We start from the raw sequence: 24,622 nt of genomic DNA, 5'->3' as shown, positions 1-24,622 counted from the left end.
AAGGCATTGACCATCTTGTCTCACAGTGGCATAAATGTATTAACAATTATGGCGATTGCTTTTGAAATAATAAACAGTTTGCATACTTTTTTCGATCTGTCTCGTTTTCTTTTGACTGCCCCTTACACATGGTCTCTAACCTTCTTACAAACTTCTACGACTTGTAGAGGAGGACTGAGCGGACAATATTTTTAATTAGAACTCATGTCCGACAGCCGTTTGGAAATATATTTGCTAGTAGGTATGCAGCAGGGTAGTCATGGGAGAGGGGGAGGGGTGCTTACGTCGGATCGGCTGATGTCATTTGATGCCTTTTCTACCTCTCTGATCTGGTTCAAGCCTCATTCAGATTTCTATGGTGTTAAAGCGACATCGTTGAGTACACATTTTCAGAATACACCGATATAATCGTTCTGTATGGCGAAGTTAACAGTAATGGAAGAGCTGGTCGTCGCCTGGATGAAGATCTTTCTCCACAACGTTCGACTCCGCTACAATTACGCAACGGCTTCGAGAAAGGGGCACCTTATCTTTCAACAGGAGTGACAGTGGTGCTCCAGGCAAACACCATACATCTGAATTGCAAGAGGCCGTACTGCACGATGTGTGATTGCGTAGGTACACTCAAGAGCCAAGGAAACTATTACAACTGCCTAATATTGTATAGAACCCGTGTGAGCAAGCAGCAGTGCCGCAACATGACGTAGTAAGGACCCTAGTAATGTCTGAAGTAGTGGTGGAGGGAACTGACACCATGAATCCTGCAGGGCTGTCCATAAATCGGTAAGAGTACGAGAGGGTGGAGATCTCTTCGGAACAGCACGTTGCAAGGTCTCCCAGACATGCTTAATAAGGTTCTGGGTAGTCTGGTGGCCAGCAGAAGTGTTTCAACTCAGTTCCTGGAGCCACTCTGTAGCAATTCTGGAAGTGTCGGATGCCGCATTGTCTAGCTGGAATTGCCGATGTCCGTCAGAATGCACAATGGACATGAATGAATGCAGGTGATCAGACAGGATGATTACGTACGTGTCACCTGTCAGAGTCATATCTAGATGTATCAGGGGTCCCACATCACTCCAACTGCACACGCCCCACACCATTACATAGCATCCACCAGCTTGAACATGGAGGTTCCATGGAGTCTTCATACCTGTAAACGTCCATCCGCTCGACACAATTTGAAACGAGACTCGTCCGACCAGGCTACATGTTTTCATTCATCAACAGTCCAATGTCGGTGCTGACGGGCTCAGGCGAGGCGTAAAGCTTGTATGGCGCAGTCATCAAGAGTACACGAGTGGGCCTTCGGTTCCGAAAGCCCATATCGATGATGTTTCGTTGAAAGGTTCGCACGCTGATACTTGTTTATGGCCCAGCATTGAAATCTGCGGCAATTTGCGGAAGGATTGCACTTCTGTCACGCATGCCTGTACCAGTTTCTTTGGCACTTCAGTGTATAATATGTGCATTGAAATTGGTGGTTGCCTCATCGAGGCTTACTTACAGTGGATTAAAATGTTAACAGTTAAACTGTAGACTACAGTATGTGTGAAAACTGATTAAGTTTCCTTTTTGTTTCTTTGCTTATCAATGTGCGTAACTGTAAAACGACTGATGTACTGGGGCACACCCAGTAAATTACTAACCTGTTTTCAGATCGTTGTAGCACGGAAGCGGTACGTTTCCGGATATGGATTTATTATTATTATTATTATTATTATTATAACAGGATTGATCAATACAAAGATTAATTAATAACAACATCTTATTGTATTCCTGTTATCCTCCACCAAGCCTGTTTATCCAGCGCATCTTCCTTGTCGATGCTGCGATGTTCCATTACTGCATTTGTGTGCTCTGTCCAAGAACGTCGTGGTCTTCCGCGCTTACCTCTGCCGGGTGGTTTACATTCATAAACCTTCTTTGGCCATCGATGATCTGGCAATCTCATCATATGCCCGTACCATTTCAATACACTACTGGCCATTAAAATTGCTACACCACGAAGTTGACGTGCAACAGAGGCGAAATTTAACCGACAGGAACAAGATGCTGTGATATGCAAATGATTAGCTTTTCAGAGCATTCACACAAGTTTGGCGCCGGTGGCGACGCCTACAACGTGCTGATATGAGGAAAGTTTCCAACCGATTTCTCATACACAAACAGTAGCTGACCGGTGTTGCCTGGTGAAACGTATGTGGTGCCTCGTGTAAGGACGAGAAATGCGTACCATCGCGTTTCAGACTTTGACAAAAGTCGGACTGTAGCCTATCGCGATTGCGGTTTATTGTATAGCGACATTGCTGCTCGCGTTGGTCGAGATCCAATGACTGTTAGCAGAATATGGAATCGGTGGGTTCAGGAGGGTAATACGGAACGTCGTGCTGGATCCCAACGGCCTCGTATCACTAGCAGTCGAGATGACAGGCATCTTATCCACATGGCTGTAACGGATCGTGCAGCCACGTCTCGATCCCTGAGTCAACAGATGGGAACGTTTGCAAGACAACAACCATCTGCACGAACAGTTCGACGACGTTTGCAGCAGCATGGACTTTTAGGTCGGAGACCATGTCTGCGGTTACCCTTGACGCTGCATCACAGACAGGAGCCCCTGCGATAGTGTACTCAACGACGAATCTGGGTGCACGAATGGCAAAACGTCATTTTTTCGGATGAATCCAGGATCTGCTTACAGCATCATGATGGTCGCATCCGTGTTTGGCGACATCGCGGTGAACGCAGATTATAAGCGTGTATTCGTCATCGCCATACTGGCGTATCACCCGGCGTGATGGTATGGGGTGCCATTGGTTACACGTCTCGGTCACCTCTTGTTCGCATTGACGGCACTTTGAACAGTGGGCGTTACATTTCAGACGTGTTACGACCCGCGGCTCTCCCCTTCATTCTATCCCTGCAAAACCCTACATTTCAGCAGGATAATGCACGACCGCATGTTGAAGGTCCTGTACGGGCCTTTCTGGATACAGAAGACGTTCGACTGCTGCCCTGGCCAGCATATTCTCCAGATCTCTCACCAATTGAAAAGTCTGGTCAATGGTGGCCGAGCAACTGGCTCGTCACAATACGCCAGTCACTACTCTTGATGAACTGTGGTATAGTGTTGAAGCTGCATGGGCAGCTGTACCTGTACACACCGTCCAAGCTCTGTTTGTCTCAGTGCCCAGGCGTATCAAGGCCGTTATTACGGCCAGAGGTGATTGTTCTGGGTACTGATTTCTCAGGATCTATGCACCCAAACTGCGTGAAAATGTAATCACATGTCAGTTCTAGTATAACATATTTGTCCAATGAATACCCGTTTATCATCTGCATTTCTTCTTGGTGTAGCAATTTTAATGGTCAGTAGTGTAATTTTCTTTCAGTTCTATCTATCAATGTATTTATGTCTTCATTCTAGGTCTTACTTCATCATTAGTTTTCCTTTCGATTCTTGATATTCTGACACTCCTACGCAAATGATCCATTTCCACAGCTGTTAGTCTTCTTTTAAGATCCGCATTTAAGATCCATTGTTCTGATCCATAGCATAGCACTGATTCAACCATTATCGTACCTAATCTTTTCTTATTGTTGTTAGAAATACTCTTATCCCACGAAAAAGAATGCATACACCCTAACACTATTCTGCTTTGCTGTATTCTATATTTTACTTCTGTATGGCCCAATCCATTTTTATCAATATGTGCCCCGAGATATTTAAATTTCTCTACCTGTCTCATAACTGCTTTGTCACTGATGTGTACTTCAAATTAACATCACTATTCACCACCAGATACTCTCTTTTTGATGGACTCATTTGTACTACCCATATGTTGTGTTCCTGATATAATCGTCGTATCATCTTGTGCTATAATAGCTTGATTGTCAGCAAAACTTAATGGAAAACATCTCTATATCGTTGACAGTTATTCCCATTCCTCTGCAGCTGCTCTTCCAATTTCGGAGATCCACTTCTGCATATCAATTGAACAAGATGGGTGACATACTGCAACCTTGTCGCAAACCTTTAGTGACATTAATAGGTTCTGATAACCGGATATGGGTTCCAGTTCAAAATGTTATCTACTCAGTCCTTTCTATAAGACCTGGAAGTTTGTAAGGGAAGTTTTAGAAAACCCTGTGTACAGGGTGTCCCAGAAATGTTGCGACAAACTTCTAGGGATTGTAGGGGATGTCTTGAGAAACAAATCAAGGACAGGAACCCGCGTCCGGAAACGTCATCAACAACGCTACAGTGCGACGAAGTTACAGCCGCTGAGGCCTGTCACTTGGTTCAAATGGCTCTCAGCACTACGGGACTCAATATCTGTGGTCATCAGTCCCCTAGAACTTAGAACTACTTAAACCTAACTAACCTAAGGACATCACACACATCCATGCCCGAGGCAGGATTCGAACCTCCGACCGTAACGGCCACGCGGTTCCAGTCTGAAGCGCCTAGAACCGCACGGCCACACCGGCCGGCGGCCTCTCGCTAGGCGCAACGTTGTTTGTGGTTCAGTGGTCACGAGTGATTGCGATGATCGCCAGAGGCGAAGATGGAGCTAGCTACTGTGTAGAAGGTCTTGTCTCCTATGAATGCGATGGTATTTTGCCTCGGTCGATGACGGTTTGACGCACTGGTTTCCATATACATTTTATTTTTCTCCTGTATAGGGAAAAACAATGGCGATTTTAGAGTGTTCCAGAAGAAAAATAAACTGTGAATAGAAACTCGTGTTCGTAACTGTCATCCACCGAGACAACAGAGCATCGCATTCATGGGAGACGAGACCTTGCTACGCAGCAACCAGCCCTGTCATCTCCACTGGCGATCGTGGAAGTCATTCACAATTACTGCGTAACTAACATTGTCGTGAGACGTTCCAGCCATGGTCCGTCAGCGCACAAGTCACGTTTGCTGTCGAAGGGGTAGCCTAATGGAAGGCGCTGGCGCCAGTGGCTTCGACACCCTGTAGCGTCGATGGACAAAGTTATCCTCGATTTGCCCGTTAGTACGCCCTCTACAATCCTCAAGTTCGTCACAACATTTCGGGGACACGCTCTCTCTCTCTCTCTCTCTCTCTCTCTCTCTCTGTGTGTGTGTGTGTGTGTGTGTGTGTGTGTGTGTGTGTGTGTGTGTGTGTGTTCTCGAATGGCGTCAAAACACCGTACTGTTCTACCTCTGCCTTAACAATCACTTTTTTGTGTTTAAAGCAGTCTAGAAGTAGTATCGGAACTGTTTACTGCCCTGTATTACACTTCATGTGTTATGCACCTTTCTCCTACGTGCGTCTTCTAGAAATTATAAGCCACAGACATAAAAAGTCGCTTACAAAACCTAGTTCGACCTATTTTTCGAGTAGCGTTCGTCAATAAGGAGCCCTTACCAAATAGTGTCAGTGGAATAGTTAGAACAGACTCAAAGACAAGCTGTACGATTATTGAAGTGTTGGTGTAGCCAACGTAAAAGTCATAGAAATGTTTACAAACTGGAATAGGTGACGCTATAAAGAAGACGCCGGGCGGCACATACGAATAGTATGTGTTGAGAGCGACGGATGTTGACTTGAGAAGTAATATACGCTGAAGCGTCAAAGAAACTGGTATAGGCATGCGTATTCAAATACAGAGATATGTAAACTGGCAGAATACGGTGCTACGGTCGGCAACGCAAATATAAGGCAACAAATATCTGGCGCAATTGTTAGATCGGTTACTGCTGCTACAATGGCAGGTTATCAAGATATAAGTGTGGCTGAACGTTGTGTTATAGACGGCTCACGAGCGATGGGACACAGCATCTCCGAGGTAGCGATGAAGTGGAGATTTTCCCGTACGACCATTTCACGAGTGTACCATGTATATCAGGAATCCGGTGAAACATCAAATCTCCGACATCGCTGCGGCCGGAAAAAGATCCTACAAGAACGGGACCAACGAAGACTGAAGAGAATCCTTGAACGTGACAGAAGTGCAACACTTCCACAAATTGCTGCACCCGCCCACACGCGAACACTTGAAGACTACACGACACAAAGCATTACGGCTCGCTTGGGTCCGTCAACACCGACACTGGACTGCTGATGACTGGAAACATGTTGCGAGGTCGGACGAGTCTCGTTTTATATTATATCGAGTGGATGGACTCGTACGGGTAAGCACAACCTCATGAATCCATGGACCCTGCATGTCAGCAGGGGACTGTTAAAGCCGGTGGAAGCTCTGTAATGGTGTGGGAGGTGTGCGGTTAGAGTGATAAGGGACCCCTGACGGTCTAATTACGACTCTGACAGGTGACACGTACGTAATAATCCTGTCTTATCATCTGCATCCATTCATGTCCATTGTGCATTCCGACGGATTTGGGCAATTCCAGCCAGACAGTGCGATATCTAACACGTTCAGAATTCCTACAGACTGGCCCTAGGTACACTCTTCTGAGTTTAGACACTTTCGCTGGCCAGCAAACTCCCCAGACATAAACATTATTGAGCATATCTGGGATGCCTTGCAACAAGCTGTTCAGAAGCCATCTCCAAACCTCTCGTACTCTTTCGGATTTATGGACAGCCCTGCAGGCTTCATGATGTCAATTCACTCGCCGGCCGGGGAGGCCGAGCGGTTCTAGGCACTACAGTCTGGAACCGCGCTACCGCTACGGTCGCAGGTTCGAATCCTGCCTCAGGCATGGATGTGTGTGATGTCCTTAAGTTAGTTAGGTTTAAGTAGTTCTAAGTTCTAGGGGACTGATGACCTTAGAAGTTAAGTCCCATAGTGCTCAGAGCCATTTGACCCATTCAGTTCCCTCCAGCACTAGTTCAGACATTGAGTCCATGCCACGTCGTGTTGCAGCACATCTGTGTGCTCGCGGAGGCCCTACACTATATTAGGCACGTGCACCAGTTTCTTTGGCTATTCACTGTGTAGGACAGGTGTCATTGGTCAAACCTGAGGTTTTTTTCTTTTCCCTAACGTTCATCTCGTCCTGTATGGGGTCCGTCTCTTCACGATTTGGTAAATTTCATTTTATTATTAAGTTTGTCGCCGGATGCTCTTTCTGAGGCCAATGGATTGGGGGTGGGGGATGCGGGGGTCTGGAGAAGTGGGGGGGGGGGGGGAGGGGGCAGGGAAGATTCATGTGCATCTGTCTGTGGCTCGTGTACTTCGTTCTGAGTGAATGTAAACCTTCCCGACAGTACTGCTGATAAAATTTTCTCAGATTTCCATCGGAGTGGCTGCCTTAGTATTCCGCGACGTTTCGATGCCACTCACCTTCGCGAGAAGAAAATGATTAGTGTTGTGTACATAGTTCCGCGTAGTCAGCGCGTACACAACTTTCCCACTAGAGCGCGCTCCGCTAAGCACAACAGCGCTGGCGCAGCGCTCGTCCGATTCCGCACTACGAGATGGCGCTGCCTTAGAGAGGGACCAAATTCTGCTTCCGCCGATCCGCGTATTAATATGTAACGCAGTCAGTGAAATCGCTGCTAACGTAGAACCTTTTCTCCTCGCGGATCACACTCGCGCAGTGATACCTGAACGCGCGAGGCATTATAACGAGTGTACAGACCTCCAATTAGTCAGTCTGCACCAGTCTGTACTAGTTCTACATTTGTCTGTACCAGTCTATAGTCAAGTTTCAGTCTGCGCCTAATAAGATTACCATATTCCTGTACATAGCCATGAAGATAAATGAATAGACACTTTGTCAAGTATCAGAGATATGTGAGAATAAGATTAACGTACCAAGACCAAAGGAACTTCAGATTGTCAGTTGTAAACAGCATCCAGAGTCAAGTTACGTAATGTCTATGCTTTTTATTATTTTAATAAATGTGTGTGAAAATTAATCAAGTTCTGTTTAAAGTTGGTCATTGTCAATCTGCTACTCTAAGCGTACAAGTGGCATTTCTATCGTCTGACCTAACGGCAGAAGATGAACACGCCACGATAAGACCACGACATATTTCTGACACTCGCCTACTTCGTTAGAGCGACAAGTCAAATAATCTGATGGTGTGTGTACCGAAGGTCTTACAGTACGCACACCACAATTAGAGTGGCACTCATGCAAACGGCGCATTTTAACTGTTTGTGTGTCGTATTCTCTTAGGTGGATTTTTAGGTACTAGTCCAGCATCATACACGGGTTGGCCTGTGTACCAACCAACGATAGCTAATCCACCGCACGGATGATTCGATGTCGGTCAGACCCACCTCCTTGTCTCGCAAGCTAGCGCGCTGCGCGTTTCGCTATACGAGCAGGTCACTGGTCAGAGCTGAGACATCGTATCGTATTCTTCACTGCTTCTATTCTACGCCCAAGTATCAAAGGCCTGCACCAGGCGGTCAGACAACCCCAAATACGCCATACGGTAATTTCATTTTACACTGCTTCCGTCGTACGAATAGCTTTCATCCGAACTTGGGGTATCTGTGGACGAGTGCCAGTGATGGCCACGCAGCGGCGTCGGAGGCGGCGCGGCCTGTGGCGGCGGCAGCCACTGGGGGCGGAGGGCGCTAGCGGAGGGGGCGGCGCAGCCAGCGGCGGTCCGCGCACGCGCAGTGAGTGACGCGCGCTTGTGTCCGCAGGGCCGGTGCAGCAGCCGCCGCTCGCTCGAGTCCGCCGCAGCCGGCGACAGCGCACGCATGGCCGCGCGTAGACCCGCCTGGAAGTACATGCTCGACTTCTCCATCTTCGCCGTCGGTGAGTACCGCTGCGGCGCAGCCTGTCGCGCGATTTCCGCTACCGGTGCGTGTGGACGTGCCACCGGGTTCCGGCAGCATATTGTTTACAAGACTTGACGTCCGCATTTCTGCTGTCATCCCCGTAAGATTTTTTTTTTTTCGTCCCTTACATCTATCGTTTTGCCTACGGTCATTTCAAGTGCGTAATAGTAAACACTGTTCTATTACGGATGTTCCTTCGAGCTGTCGATATATCTCGTAATGTTTCTTACCGAATTGTTTACTATTCGTTTAAAAGACGAGGAAATGCAGTCAGATGTCATGGAAAAGATGTTACGTTGGCTTTATGAAAAGTGTTTGGACATTATCGCATACCGCTGTTTATAATTACGACGCACAACATCTACTGCCAAGTAAGCTGCTAGCTGTGATAACGTCGTGTGCAGTGCCATACGTACGAAATGACGTAAAAGCAACTGTTCTGCACTTCTGTGATCCATCCGTGTCTCGTGCTTCCTGAATAGCTTTAGTTGAAGTTTATCAATAATTTAATAACTGTATGCATCTGTTTTAAACCCATAATGCAACTATATCGCGATGTCACTGTGGAGATTATGACGCACCAGCTGTGTATATCGCACCGCAGCAAGAAAAGCGACACAAGTCCAAAAATGGCAATTTTTGTGTATGTCAACTGAAAAATACATGTGAAGTGCCGAAATGAGGACGGAAAACATAATAAAACGCGTGCCGGTGTGGCCGAGCAGTTCTAGGTGCTACAGTCTGCAGCCGCGCGACCGCTCCAGTAGCAGGTTCGAATCCTGCCTCGGGCATGGATGTGTGTGATGTCCATAGGTTGGTTAGGTTTAAGTAGTTCTAAGTTCTAGGGGACTGATGACCTCAGAAGTTAAGTCCCATAGTGCTCAGAGCCATTTGAACCATTTGAACAAACAGAAGGAAAAATTTTGTTGGTTATGTTATATTTCTTTTATATTTCACGTACTTCTTTGTTATAATAGTAATGCAGGTACATTCTACTAACAGGGAAAACCTTAAATCCTGTAACGGCTCGTATGTGGTATTTACAGCACGAGTAGCAGACGATATGTGAAATATTAAGTCGCATGTAATGACCGTTTATCGTAACTCATTCATGACACAATTATGAAGGTACACAAACAAACAATGAAGCGCTGCTGTAGCGGGCGTTCCCAGATAAGCGTGTTGCAGGCTTGACAACGGCAGCCGCAGAGAAAATGACGCACGCGTTAACATATTTCGTGATACCGTTCCGTATCCTGACTTCACAACACAAATTAGTCAACATAGATTAGGTTAGTAATTATGTATTATTATTACTAGTTTTCCTGATTACAGAAATATTGCTACGAGATGAAACATTATCGCAGACAGTGACGCACAATGACAGTGTTGCGTACATCTGTTATGTGTCTGATTGGATGCGAGATGCAACAGCGGATGAGATTTTATCTTGTTACTATGCAATTTTAAATATTTGCATGACATTCGTATCAAATGATTTTTGATAAAGGCATTGATAATTCCAACCTTCGGTGCCCCACTATCGCCTTTCGATGGAACTAGATGGTAAACCGTGACAACAGTGGTGTGTACAACAGCGATTTCAAGACATCCTGGACGTTTATGAACGTAAGCTAGTCATTGCTGTCAATAATACGCTGTCAGTCGCTTTGTAACAGTCACCACAGTTACTACTACTCAGACAGTTGTGGATACTATAAACATGAAGGAGCATGAAGTTTTCCGCATTCAGTCGTTCTAACTCTTATCACTTGTGACATTACAGTTCAAAGAAAGAAGCTACACGACAGGAGGAACAGTATCCTTTGCGATCCGCATGTGGACAGTACAGATTTTGTAGTAATAACCGAATAGATGTGCGCTTGACACCCCTTATATACGCAAGGATCTAATCAGATCACGAACGCACTATTCTCCGGACGTTTCTAAAAACGGTTAGTATCTCTATATGAATACGTCATACAATCTTTCATTCGCCATTTGTTTTAGAGTCTCTGAGAAAATATTACACATTGGTTAAATCCCCGCTTGGATGGTGCAGATGTAGTAAAAATCTTTGGTGCATGTCTAATGAAGGAAAAGGACTGCGTTACAGGTACCCTCTAAGGAGGCCCATCTGTAGCTAAAGAATCGCTTATTTGAATGTTTTTGTTAACATAATATATCGCTTGCGTTGTCTTGGGTTTTCATCTTGCGGCGCATATTGAGAGTACATTATTACTGCGGCCTATCAACCAGACAAGTTGTCCACCACCGTAGCTGAGTGTCAGCACGGTAGCTCAGCGTGTTCGGTCAGAGGGTTACCGGCCCTCGGTAATAAAAAAACTGAGTGAACGGATCAACGATGAACTTAAGGAGCTGTCATAGAACACCCGCCCCGAACAATAATAATAATAATAATAATAATAATGCCGGCGCGGTACCTCGGTCGGAGCGCTGGCTGCTCTCTGTAATGCAAAAACTGAGTGAAAGGATCAACAACGAACTTCAACGGATGTCATGTGACGTGCGTTACGACCAAACACAACGAACAATAACGAACAAAATGCAAAAAAAAAAAAAGTGGACAGCGCGCCGGCTTGTCATGCCGGGGTTCCGGGTTCGATTCCCGGCTGAGATGGAGATTTTCTCCGCTCAGGGACTGGTTTTTTTTGGTCGTCTTCATCATCGTCATTTCGTCCTTCTCGACGCGCAAGTCGCCGAAGTGGCGTCACCTCAGAAGACTTGCAGGCGATCAGGTCTACCTGTCACACGACATTTCATCTCATTTCAACGTGACAAGTTCTAGTTAGGCAATGAAAGTTCTAGTTAGGCAAGAGAGGAAAGATTCAAGAGAATGGGAGAGCAGAAAGCGAAAATAATGCAAATTTCTTTGCATCGCTTCTTTTGGAAAACCTGTATGTGTAGATAAATACCTTAGGTTATTACACATCTTAAACTTTACGTAGGGATTCGGAGAGTAAGTTACACATGTTGTCACACGCTACGATCATTGCACATCAAGAATGGCGCATTGTCAGAGAAGAATACACGCTCCGATTTTTCTGCAGACACAGTTCTGCTGTGGTACGGATAACACGTGCTTCTCAGAGTGCTAGGGAAATGGCGAGGCAATTGGAAAGTTACACCAGCTGTGAAATCGCGTGACAGTACAATTCTTGTAGACAAAATGTCTAAATTGCACATACATTCACTGTGAAGTTGAGGCGATATACGGACCGGATGCAATGCCGCATCCAACCATAGTGAAATGCTGGCAACAGTTTCACCAAGGCCATACAGATGTGGGTTGTACTGATAGGGACGCTCTCATCTTCCACCATGCCATTTCAATCTTTTCGGCAAGTTGAAAGAGATTTTCCAACGATGAGGAGGATCTCACAGCGGTTCTCGAATGGCTCCGTCACCAAGGAACGGATTTCTATCGTCAGGGAGGTGAAAGATTGGTAGAACGCTCCAATCATTGTTTACAGAGACTTCGTGTCAATGTTGAATAATACGTAGTGTCCTGTGTCTGTGTCATTTTGACGAGTAGTGCAGCATTCAGTAAGTGTCACTTGGCTTGTCATAATAACGTGTAACTTGCTATTTGAAACCCCCTCGTATATAGTTACATTTTTGCAGAGAACCTTATCGGGTTTTCTTCAATCTTTAATTGGCGTAATACCTTTATATTTTCAAAACCACCGTGCTGGTTAGAGCAACTAAAGATCGGTGGAAAACCGAAACACATCTTGACATAAATAAAGCTTGTCTAAAGCGGCTGGTTGTTGTATTTCTTCCAGTAATTCATTCCACAGTCACGGAGATGAAACACGATGGATAAATTTCTTGGATCTGTTCTCCCATATTACTCTAAATCTAGAGTGAAAGGCCATTCCTTTCTACATAACGCGATCGACAACAGTCTCCACTTCCCTCGCCGTAAGACTAGTGTGCTCTGGACTGTTCTGATTTCTTATGACTTTTAACTTTATTGCAGCTACTTTTTCTGAATATTTTAAGCTGAAGTCATGAACATCTTTCACACGGCGCCGCACTTTTCATTAACCTTTTTGTTCACCTCTCGATCCATTTGAAGAAAACGAACTTTTCGTGTCTTCTTTGCAAGACGAGAGACACTCCGACTCAGTCACCATATCTTCTTGCGTGCTTGAAGTATATACAGGTGTTATTTTCGTGCTTTCTTGAACGAATCGCTGTATACAGCACCAATGAACAGATTTATTGAGTACCTATCATTGTTGCGTTGTTATTCTTCGTAAACATCGGTCTCCAATGAGGAAAGAACCTTCGCCAGTGCAAGTTCATAATGCAAGCACAGTTTGTCAGGTTGCGCGGAGAGGACACTGTTTATAAAACGGGTAATAGTACTAAAAGTTCTAACGAGCACGTAGACAGAAGTGTCTTATGACTAAATGCGTAGATCTGAAAAGTCTACACGCCTACAGAATTAGACGCGAACCATCGAAAAGGGGGGGGAAAAATAACCTGGTGAATTATGTAGCCACCGCCGCACATAAAACGGTAGACCGTTCAATACAGAGGCAGATGTAGAGCATCGTGCGGAATAACTCAACAGAACCGCCAGCGGTAGTTATCCGTGCAGCACACACGGTGGATGGCGGGCAGCGAGAAAGATTCATTGTCGTGCGATCAAACGGAATTTTGCGGTGTTCGTCTGTTTTTGTTACTAACATGTGTTTCACGTGTTGTGTCATAGACGTACGTGTGTCGACTTCAGAATAGCTTTTCGTAGTAACTAGAAAAAAGAAACATGCTTCATAACTCCGTCACCGAACGATTTGGCTCTGTGGTTAACACAATGGGCTAGGATTCGGGAGGACGGCTATGCAAACCCCCCACCAGGCAATACAGATTTAGGTTTTCTACTATTCTCGTAAATCGCTACAGGCAAATGCCGGAATGGTTCCTTTGAAAGGGACACCTCCGATTTCCTTTCGCATCGTTAGCTAATCCGAGCTTGTGCTCCGTCCTTAATGATATCGTTGTCGACAGGGCCTAAACCTCATTTTGCTTCTTTCCTTTCCTCACAAAACTGCCGGTTTGTCAGACAAATGTATGTATCTCGCAACACGATAAATATCTGTAATGTCTTCCTTGTGCGCACTATTTCATGTCCATAGATTGGACCGTCATATGGATTTCTGAAGATGACGTTAGTAAATTACATATTGTACACATACAAATTCTAAATACTAACGCCTTGTCGACGCAGCCTCTGTTCTGTCACTGACTGTCGTCTCAGTTCTATTTAATTCACATCCCATCCTCTTTTCGATGTCTTTCAAATACTTCTTCCTAGGTCATCCTCTCCCTTTCTTCCCCAGCGCTTTGTCTTCTTTCTGTCTCGAATGAAATGTCCAATAAACTCTATTTTTCTGTTTTCCATTTCCTTTAAAAATCTCCTTCTTCTAGCTCGTTCTTGTCATTTTCCGCCTTATTCACATTTCAGCAGCTTCAAGTCGGTTTCTTTCAAATTTACACAGAGCTCAACTTTGTTCCACAGAGCAGTGTGGCCCATTGAAACGCTTTTGTAAAACATTTTCTGACATCTACATTTGTATGTTTGCTGGTTAAAATGTTTGTCTTAGTCATTAATGTGTGTGTTGCTAATTCAACCCTTCTATTCACTTCTATTAAGCATTCATTGTTCTCTATGAGTTTACTACCGAGATAACAAAATTGTTTCACCTATCAGTTCTGACGTCATCAATTTTTGTATTGGTGTTAATTCCTTCCCTATTTTTTTCGCACCTCCGTTATTGTAGTTTTCCCGTTCACGTTGAGTTTCCATAGTTTAAAAGTGTGTGTTGGAGCTTGCAGCATTCTATCCATTTCTTTTTCGGAGTCTGCAACTATTACGATATCCCCTACATCCGCATTCGTACCCCTCAAGTCACCATATGGTGCGTGGCGGAGCGTACCTTGTGCCATTTACTAGTCATTTACTTTAGTGTTCCACTCGCAAACAGAGCGAGGGAAAAACGTCTGTCTGTATCTCTCCGTACGATCCCTAATTTCTCTTATCTTATTCTAGAAGTCCTTACGTGAAATGTACGTCGGCTGCAACATAACGTTTCTGCATCAGCTGCGGATGAGGGTTAACTTAAATTTTTTCGATAGTGTTTCGCGAAAAAGAACGTCGTCTTGCCTCCAGGGATTCCCACTTGATTTTACGAAGCATCTCCGTCGGGTGATGATCGAACCTATGGATAACAAATCTAGCATCTGCCTCTGAATTGCTTCGATGTTTACCCTCAGTGGGCCTGGTGGGGATCGCAAACACTCGAGCAGTACTGAAGAATGGCAAATCTGATGTTGTGAATCCTTTCACCATTGACTTCTATTCCCTTGTGTCTTCTACTTCACGATCTGAATAGCTTTCTCAATTAACACATTAAGTAAATGTTGAGATGGTGGACATCCTTTTCTAGCTCCTTTTGTAATCGCGGTCTCTTCTTTGTACACATACGAGGTGCGTTTGAAAAGTCCGTGCAAATGGCTCTGAGCACTATGGGACTTAACTGCTGAGGTTATCAGTGCCCTATAACTTAGAACTACTTAAACCTAACTAACCTAAGGACGTCACACACATCCATGCCTGAGGCAGGATTCGAACCTGCGACCGTAGCGGTAGCTCGGCTCCAGACTGTAGCGCCTAGAACCGCTCGGCCACTCCAGCCGGCGAGAGGCGGCACCACCGGCGCGTATTGAGGTCATGTTTAATTAGCAGCATGTTTGGAAAGAACGCACACCAAGTTTCAGACATATTGGTCTATTTCTTTGTGTTTGGCATTCGTGTAAATCAAGGAAGTCGAGTGATTGTCAAAAAATGGACGAAAAAGAATTTCTTGTGGTGATTAAACATTACTTTATGAAAGGCAAAACGCCTTAGGAGAGTGAAGAGAAGCTTGATAAACATTACGCTGACTCTGCACCTTCGATTAGGACAGTTTATAAGCGGTTTCAAAATTTTCGGAGTGGACATGTGGGCACAAGTGATGCTGAACGTTCTGAACGCCCTGTCGAGGTTACGACTCCAGAAATCATTGATAAAATCCATGATATGGTGGTGGATGACAGAGGTGCGCGAGATTGCTAGTGCTGTGGGCATCTCGAATGAATGGGTACATAATATTTTGTATAAACATTTGGACCTGGCCGACCGCGGTGGCCACGCGGTTCTAGGCGCTGCAGTCCGGAACCGCGCGCCTGCTACGGTCGCAGGTTCGAATCCTGCCTCGGGCATGGATGTGTGTGATGTCCTTAGGTTAGTTAGGTTTAAGTAGCTCTAAGTTCTAGGGGACTGATGACCTCAGAAATTAAGTCCCATAGTGCTCAGAGGATTGAACCATTTGGACATGAGAAAGCTCTCCGCAAGATGGGTTCCGGGATTGCTCACGCTTGACCAAAAACGGAATCGTGTGAAGTATTGCAAAGATGGTTTGCAGCTGTTCAGGAAGAATCCGCAGGACTTTAAGCGTCGTTTCTTCACTGTGGATGAAACATGGATACATTACTATACTCCTGAGACCAAAGAACAATCTAAATAATGGGTTACCAAGGGAGTATGTGCACCAAAAAGGCGAGACCATTCCTTCGGCCGGAAAGGTTATGGCGACTGTCTTGTGGTATTCGAAAGGGATAGTCCTCATCGACTCCCTGAAAAAGGTTAAAACTATTACAAGTGCATATTATTCATCCTTATTGGATCGTTTGAAAACCGAGCTGCAAGAAAAACACCGGCGAGTGGACCGCAAAGAAGTCCTTTTCCATCACAACAATGCACCAGCACACACCTCAGCAGTTGTGGTCGCAAAATTAATGGAAATAAGATTCCAACTCGTTTCACATCCCCCCCCCCCCTATTCCCTCGGACTAATATTTGTTCCCCAATTTGAAGGAATGGTTGGCGGGACCAAGATTTTATTCAAACGAGGAGATGATTGCAGCAGCTAATAGCGATTTTGCAGACTTCGACAATTCCTATTATTAGAACAGCGTTGGACGAAGTGTATAAGTCTAAAAGGAGACTACGTCGAAAAAATAAAAAAGATTTACCCCAAATACGTAAGTAGTTTTCATTTTTGCACGAATTTTTCAAACGCCCCTCGTAAACAGAAAAAACGTAGGCAGTTGCTGTTGAACGTCTCAGACTTACGTTCTTACAGACATTTATTATTATGCGAATTTGGAAACTCTAAGCATTCTTCAAAAACTTGTTGTTTCGTGCAACGAAACTTTGCAGCCACGCCGACCGTGTTCGCACCGGAGCGTAAAGGCTGCAGCAGTTCTTTTGCTCAAGCAGCAGTGGTGTGTCGGTGGAAGCTTTCAGCAGGCTGCTGTCATCGGGAGGAGAGGCTCTTGAGGCGGTGTGCCGGCTGGGGCCTTTGTTTCGTGGCGGGGCGTCGGCAATACGGAAGAGGGCAGCAAAAACAAACCCGCTCGCGCAGCGCGTGGCGCTGGCGCAGCTGTTATCAGTAACAACACAGCGCGGCGCGGCCAGATGAGCGAAGGCTCGCCCTGCTGGCGCGCCGGGCCGAGCGTCTGGAGCAGATCTCTCGCGGCCGGAAGAGCAAACGCGCCCCGTACAAAGGCCACGGCCCAGGCGGGCACCTGCCTACAAACACCGCGGCCCGCGCGCTGACAGCTCGCAGCCGCCGAGCCAGCATCTCACCGCCAGGTCGCCGGCCCGGCCGGCCTGCAGGAATGCAAATTTACAACTTCAAAACGCCGCCCTGTGACCACCGCGCACGCGTGTTGTTTACGGGAGTTTAGACGCCTTTAGAGTCTCGCTTATTTATCCGTGTCAACTGACCGCTTTCAATACAGGAGGAATACACTACTGACCGTCATCTCTGCAACACCAGGAAGGATGGCAAACAGTCATTTTCATATACATGACGCGCCCAAGAAACTCATATAAGCATGCGTATTCAAATACAGAGATATGTAAACAGGCGGAATACGGCGCTGCTGTCGAAAACGCCTATATAAGACAACAAGTGTCTGGCGCAGTTCTTAGATTGGTTATTGCTGCTACAATGGCAGGTTGTTGTTGTTGTTGTTGTTGTTGCGGTCTTCAGTCCTGAGACTGGTTTGATGTAGCTCTCCATGCTACTCTATCCTGTGCAAGCTTCTTCATCTCCCAGTACTTACTGCAGCCTACATCCTTCTGAATCTGTTTAGTGTATTCATCTCTTGGTCTCCCTCTACGATTTTTACCCTCCACGCTGCCCTCCAATACTAAATTGGTGATCCCTTGATGCCTCAGAACATGTCCTACCAACCGATACGTTCTTCTGGTCAAATTGTGCCACAAACTCCTCTTCTCCCCGATTCTATTCAATACCTCCTCATTAGTTATGTGATCTACCCATTTAATCTTCAGCATTCTTCTGTAGCACCACATTTCGAAAGCTTCTATTCTATTCTTGTCTAAACTATTTATCGTCCATGTTTCACTTTCATACATGGCTACATTCTGTACAAATACTTTCAGAAGCGACTTCCTGACACTTAAATCTATACTCGATGTTAACAAATTTCTCTTCTTCAGAAACGCTTTCCTTGCAATTGCCAGTCTACACTTTATATCCTCTCTACTTCGACCATCATCAGTTATTTTGCTCCCTTAATAGCAAAACTCCTTTACTACTTTAAGTGTCTCATTTCCTAATCTAATTCCCTCAGCATCACCCGACTTAATTCTACTACATTCCATTATCCTCGTTTTGCTTTTGTTGATGTTCATCTTATATCCTCCCTTCAAGACACTATCCATTCCGTTCAACTGCTCTTCCAAGCCCTTTGCTGTCTCTGACAGAATTACAATGTCATCGTCGAACCTTAAAGTTTTTATTTCTTCTCCATGAATTTTAACACCTACTCCGAATTTTTCTTTTGTTTCCTTTACTGCTTGCTAAATATACAGATTGAATAACATCGGGGAGAGACTACAACCCTGTCTCACTCCCTTCCCAACCACTGCTTCCCTTTCATGTCCCTCGACTCTTATAACTGCCATGTGCTTTCTGTACAAATTGTAAATAGCCTTTCGCTCCCTGTAGTTTACCCCTGCTACCTTCAGAATTTGAAAGAGAGTATTCCAGTCAATGGCAGGTTATCAAGATTTAAATGAGTCTGAACGTGGTGTTATAGTCGGCGCACGAGCGATGGGATACAGCATCTCCGGGGTAGCGATCAAGTGGGAATTTTCCGGTAGGACCATTTCACGGGTGTACCGTGAATATCAGGAATCCGTTAAAATATCAAATCCTTGACATCGCTGCGGCCGGAAAAAGATCCAGCAAGAACGGGACCAACGACGACTAAAGAGAATTGTTCAGCTTGACAGATGTCGAACCTTCCCCAATTTGCTGCAGATTTGAATGCTGGGTCATCAAGTGTCAGCGTGCGAACCATTCAACGAAATATCATCAATATGGGCTTTCGGGGAAGAAGGCCCACTAGTGTACCCTTGATGACTGCACGATACAAAGTTTTACGTCTCGCCTGGGCACGTCAACTGTTGATGACTGGAAACATGTTGCCTGGTCGGACGAGTCTCGTTTCAAATTGTGTCGAGCGGATGGACGTGTACTAGTATGGAGACAACCTCATGAATTCATGGACCCTGTATGTCACCAGGGGACTTTTCAAGCTGGTGGAGGCTCTGTAATGGTGTGGGACGTGTGCAGCTTGATTGATATGAGACCCCTGATACATGTAGATACGACTCTGACAGGTGGTACGTACGTAAGCTTCCTGTCTGATCACCTACATCCATTCATTTCTATTGTCACTCCGACACACTTCCAGAATTGCTACAGAGTGACTCCAGGAACATTCTTCTCAGTTTAAACACTTCCACTGGCCACCAGACTGCCCAGACATGAACGTTACTGACCATATCTGGGATGCCTTGCAACGTGCTGCTCAGGAAAGATCTCCACCCCTCGTACTCTTACGAATTTATGGACAGCCCTGCAGGAGTCATGGTGTCCATTCCCTCCCCTCGAGTCCATGCCACATCGTGTTGAGGCACTTCTGCGTGCTCTCGGGGGCCCTACACGATATTAGGCACGTGTATCAGTTTCTTTGTTCTTCAGTGTAAAATATATACAGGATAAACCATCTAAAATTTTCACCGCAGATATTACGGAAATGGAAAGTGTTATTGAGGAGCAGTTTTCACAGAATGGATTGGAAGTCAGGGGTTCGTGTTGTTATCCAGTCAACAGATTGTAATAACACATAGAAAGTGTATTTTTTGTGGAAACATACACTTTTTTAGATGGAACGATGCCTGTTGACATTAACAAACTAAAAGTAGGATAAATTAGAATGTCAGTTGTGTTTGTTGCAGGAGTCTAGGAAGAGTCGTTTACGAGATATCGTATTTTGAAAAGTTTCCGGCACTTGTACTATACCTGTGGTAGCTCACACTAAAGAACAACACGAGTGCATACACTAGTTGTCTGGATTCTGGAAATCGAACGATACAATTGGCCATCACATGTCGTGTTCATAATGACCATCGGAAGCGGCCTTACACGCTTCCAGTGTGATATGGAATAACTACTGCACACGTCCTAGAATTTTAACGGAGATGTCCAAACAGGCTGCAATAATGTGTTGCTGTATGTCATCGGGTGTAGTTGATACGTCCCAGTAGACGGTGTCTTTCCCATCAACAAAAAGTCTCCAGGCGTCAAATTCGGGCAATGGGCCGGCCGAGGTGCAGGTCCTCTGCGTCCAATCCAACGATTTGGAGACAATTCGTGAAAACATGCTGTAGTACTTCGTGCAGTACATGCTAGACAGCCATCGTGTTGGTACCACAGGTTCCTCCTAGTCTGCAGAGGAACGTCTCCTAGCAGCCGCGGAAGGTTGTCTGTTAAGAGACGCCTTACTTGTGCGCGTTCAGTGCTCCGTCTATGAAAAACAAGCCTGTGGGCTGATGATTCACAATCACACACCATCCGTTTACGCTCTTTGGACGCTGACGTTTCACCTGAACAAGCCAACGGGGTGCGGTGACGACAAACATCTTAACTGGCATCGAAATGGCATGAAGTATATGGCATACTTAAACGTGTTATCGCTGACTAAAGAAGACTATGCAACGGGCTTTTTATTCGGAAATCGGTTATGCACTGTGTATTGGTTGTTTGTGAAGAGCTTGTATTACCAGCATGTGTGCGCACTCAACAGCTAGAGAATCGTAGGATGTCTAGAATGTGGTGTCCTTATTCCGCGATAGTGATGCTGGCATCGGTTGGAATGTCAGGAATGTCGTACGAACATGGAATCGACGGGTATAGGTACAATCTCAGCAGCCCTGCGCGACCTCTGTCCAATTGCATGTTTCGGCTGTTTACTTGTCCCTGATTTGTAAATGTGCCCTCATCACTAAACAAAATACCGGATAAATCTGGAGTATCCTGTCTTAATGCCCATGTACAGAATTGAGCAAGATTCTTATAATCACTGCCATGCAGCTCTTGATGGAGAGAGATGTGATAGGTATGGAACCTAAGTCGATGGAGAATGCGTAGGGCACTTCCCTGCCTCATGCCACTTCCTCGTGCAATTGTGCGGGAGCTAACGTGCGCGTCAACTGCAACAACAGCAAAAACATTAATTTCCTCCACTTCTGATGTCACTTGTTTCCTTCTGTTACGTTGTCTAGGTGTTACACTATCACTTCCAGGTAACGGCTGAAAAGGTTGATGAATAATTGCCGAGATGGTTGACTTTTATTGGGATATCCTGCCGCAAACACCGCACAAGTGCGAACTGCGTTCTTCCTACGCTCTCCATACACCATGCTTTTTCTGCATTGGTAAATCCCATCGTCCGCTCACGACTAGTTGCCTGGACAGTCACACACTAACTGATTAGTAAGTCGTGATGCCCTCAAGGGGCACAGAACGGCACTGCAAGTAAACATAACAGCAACGTATCTAGCAGTTACGCAGTTTGAATGGCACAAACAAGTGTCAGTGTGGAAACTTTTCAAAATACGATATCTAATAAAAGACTTGCATTGGATTCCTACAACAAACACCATTAACATTAACATTCTAATTTACCCTACTTTTAGTTTGTCAGTGTCAATATGCATTGTTCCTTTTAAAAATCTGTATGTTTGCGTAGAAAATACACTTCCTAAGTATTATTGCAATCCGGTTATTGGCTGTTAATACGCGCCCCTGACTGCCAATAGATTCTGTGAAAGCCGGCCTTAGTGGCCGTGCGGTTCTAGGCGCTAGAGTCTGGAGCCGAGCGACCGCTCCGGTCGCAGGTTCGAATCCTGCCTCGGGCATGGATGTGTGTGATGTCCTTAGGTTAGTTAGGTTTAATTAGTGTTAAGTTCTAGGCGACTGATGACCTCAGAAGTTAAGTCGCATAGTGCTCAGAGCCATTTTTTTTTGATTCTGTGAAAACCACACATCAATAGCATTTTCCATTTGCGCTGCAACTTTTAGCTGATTATATTCTTTTCTTTCAGTGCAGATGCAAACCATGTGCGGTCTCTTACGGGAATCAGGAACTGCGAGTAAGTCTTTCGTAGGTATATGACGCTACGTCAGTAGCGTGCAACAGGTTGGGAATTTGTGTCAGATGGTACGGGTCCTCGGATGGCCCCGTCTACTAAGGCGACCGTTCGCGATGAGCGGAGATCGTGATTCGAGTCCCGGCCCGGCACAAATTTTTACCTATCACCATTGATTCATTTCAATGAAAAAATCGGGCTAATGTCATTGAAACCTTTGAATAAAGGAGTTTTACTTATTTTGCGTCTGCAGTATAGTAGAAAGAATAAAAGATGAAAATTGTGGAGTGATTTCGGAATAAACAGCCGCGCGGGGTAGGCGTCTTGTCACGGTTCGCGCGGTACTGTGTAGGGCTAGGGACCGATGACAGCAGTTTGGTCCCATAGAAGCTTACCACAAATTTCAATTTCCGGAACAAACAGGGCGCGAAATTCAGTGCACACAGCTGCCAACTCTCTCAGCAACAGTGCCCTTAACTCGGCTGGAAATCAACTTGAACGGATACGTCATTCCATGCTGCTTCCACTCAGTCAAGGCCTCTTCAGTTGTAACGGCTGGCGCGTGATGGAGTGCCAGTAAAAAGTAAAGTCGTATGGTATCGTTAGCTAGGGGACTCAGAGAGGCAGGTTCAGCTGCCTGAGAAGCTTTTTCCTATTTGCAAAGTGTAAGAGTAGTTTGCAAAGTATGTCTGACACGCGTAGGTGACTGTAATGCTTGTGTTTGTTCTGTGGTGTCATGTTTACGTCGTATGATGATAGAAGGGAGAGCACGAAACGTGGTGCCAGCCCATAGCTTACTCCCCTCGAGTAACACCGAAGGGGATCGCCGAGCTTAATGTCCGTATCCGACGGACGGGTCGTCGTTATCAGTCACACGTCCTCAATCCGCGAAACACTGCTAGCAGGCTTGGAATTTAATGCAGTACATTGACGTGAAGACTGGTGAACAGGAACTTTACGCCACCAACCTCTCCTCCCCTTTGCCGGAAAGGCAAAGCTCCAAACAGAGCGTGCCGCACCCGAGCCTTTACCCGTCCAAGTGCCGGCAGCGTCCGACGTTGCTTAACATCGCTGATTTGACTGCAGCTGGAGTATTCAACGACATAAGGCTGTTGGCTGGCGTGCCATTCTCTTGTCAACACCTTCGGTATCAAGACAGATCAGGACAGCACAGGCGGCTTTGCGTTATCTTGTTGCTGACGACCTCGAAATGCCAGCCATTGGCCTAAACACCGGAAAAATGTGACGCCTCGTCTCAAAATTACTTTCTATACCAACTAGAATAGTTAATGTTACTTCATGGCAATCCATACCATCACATCCTGGGGTCATATGATGACGAATGCAATCTTGCCACGTTCGTTACGGCAGCCTCCACACAGGTATACGTCAAAGGTAATCCTATGCAGTCGGAACTCGTCTGGAAAGATGGCGTGATGCTACTACTGTCTGCAGTGTTGTTACACGTAGCACTGTCAGCGTGCCTCTCTCTGATGCCATGACAAGGGAAGCTGCCAAAATGTTGCTCGTGTAGACATCCACGGTGCTCCAAAGGTCGCCAGACTGTCGGTTTTTTAAATTTTTTTTAAATTTAATTTAATCGTATGGCTAGGGCTCCCCGTCGGGCAGACCGTTCACCAGGTACCGGTCTTTCAATGTGAGGCCACTTCAGCGACCTGCAGTCGATGAAGATGATAGGATGATGATAACAGCACAACACCCAGTCTCTGGGCGAAGAAAATTCCCCGACCCAGCCGGGAATCGAACCCGGGCACAGAGAATTGACAAGCCGTCACGCTGACCATTTAGCTACCGGAGGCGGACGGACTGTCGGTTTGGATACTTTTCTTCCTACCAAGCGAGATGGCGCAATTGTCAGCACTCTGGACTCGTATTTGGGAAAACGACGGCTGAAATTGTTCAAATGTGTGTGAAATCTTATGGGACTTAACTGCTAAGGTCATCAGTCCCTAAGCTTACACACTACTTAACCTAAATTATCCTAAGAACAAACACACACACCCATGCCCGAGGGAGGACTCGAACCTCCGCCGGGACCAGCCGCACAGTCCGTGACTGCAGCGCCTAAGACCGTTCGGCTAATCCCGCGCGGCTCGGCTGAAATTCCGTTCGGCCATCCAGATTTAGATTTTCCGTGATTTCCCTAAAATAGTCTCAGGCAAATTCCGCCATTCGTTCCTTTGAAAAGGGCGCGCCTTTTTTTATTCGCCGACCTTTCAGTTAACCGAGCTTGTACTCGGTCTCTAATGACCG

At 45.7% G+C, this 24,622-nt stretch overlaps 1 protein-coding gene across 2 annotated transcripts in view; it reads left to right on the top strand.

The window, feature by feature from the left end:
- LOC124788077 (phospholipid phosphatase 1-like) overlaps window positions 1-24,622 on the top strand; it is a 781,858-nt gene that overhangs the window by 469,211 nt on the left and 288,025 nt on the right. For both annotated transcript variants that reach the window (XM_047255170.1, XM_047255169.1), the window contains exon 2: window positions 8,605-8,719. In XM_047255170.1, coding sequence (XP_047111126.1) covers window positions 8,605-8,719 — 115 coding nt within the window. The remainder of the gene's footprint in view (window positions 1-8,604; window positions 8,720-24,622) is intronic.

This window comes from Schistocerca piceifrons, chromosome 3 (genome assembly GCF_021461385.2).
Source record: "Schistocerca piceifrons isolate TAMUIC-IGC-003096 chromosome 3, iqSchPice1.1, whole genome shotgun sequence".
Lineage (NCBI taxonomy): Eukaryota > Metazoa > Arthropoda > Insecta > Orthoptera > Acrididae > Schistocerca > Schistocerca piceifrons.
The sequence above is the reverse complement of the archived record's forward strand: the minus strand, read 5'-3'. Positions and strand labels throughout refer to the sequence as shown.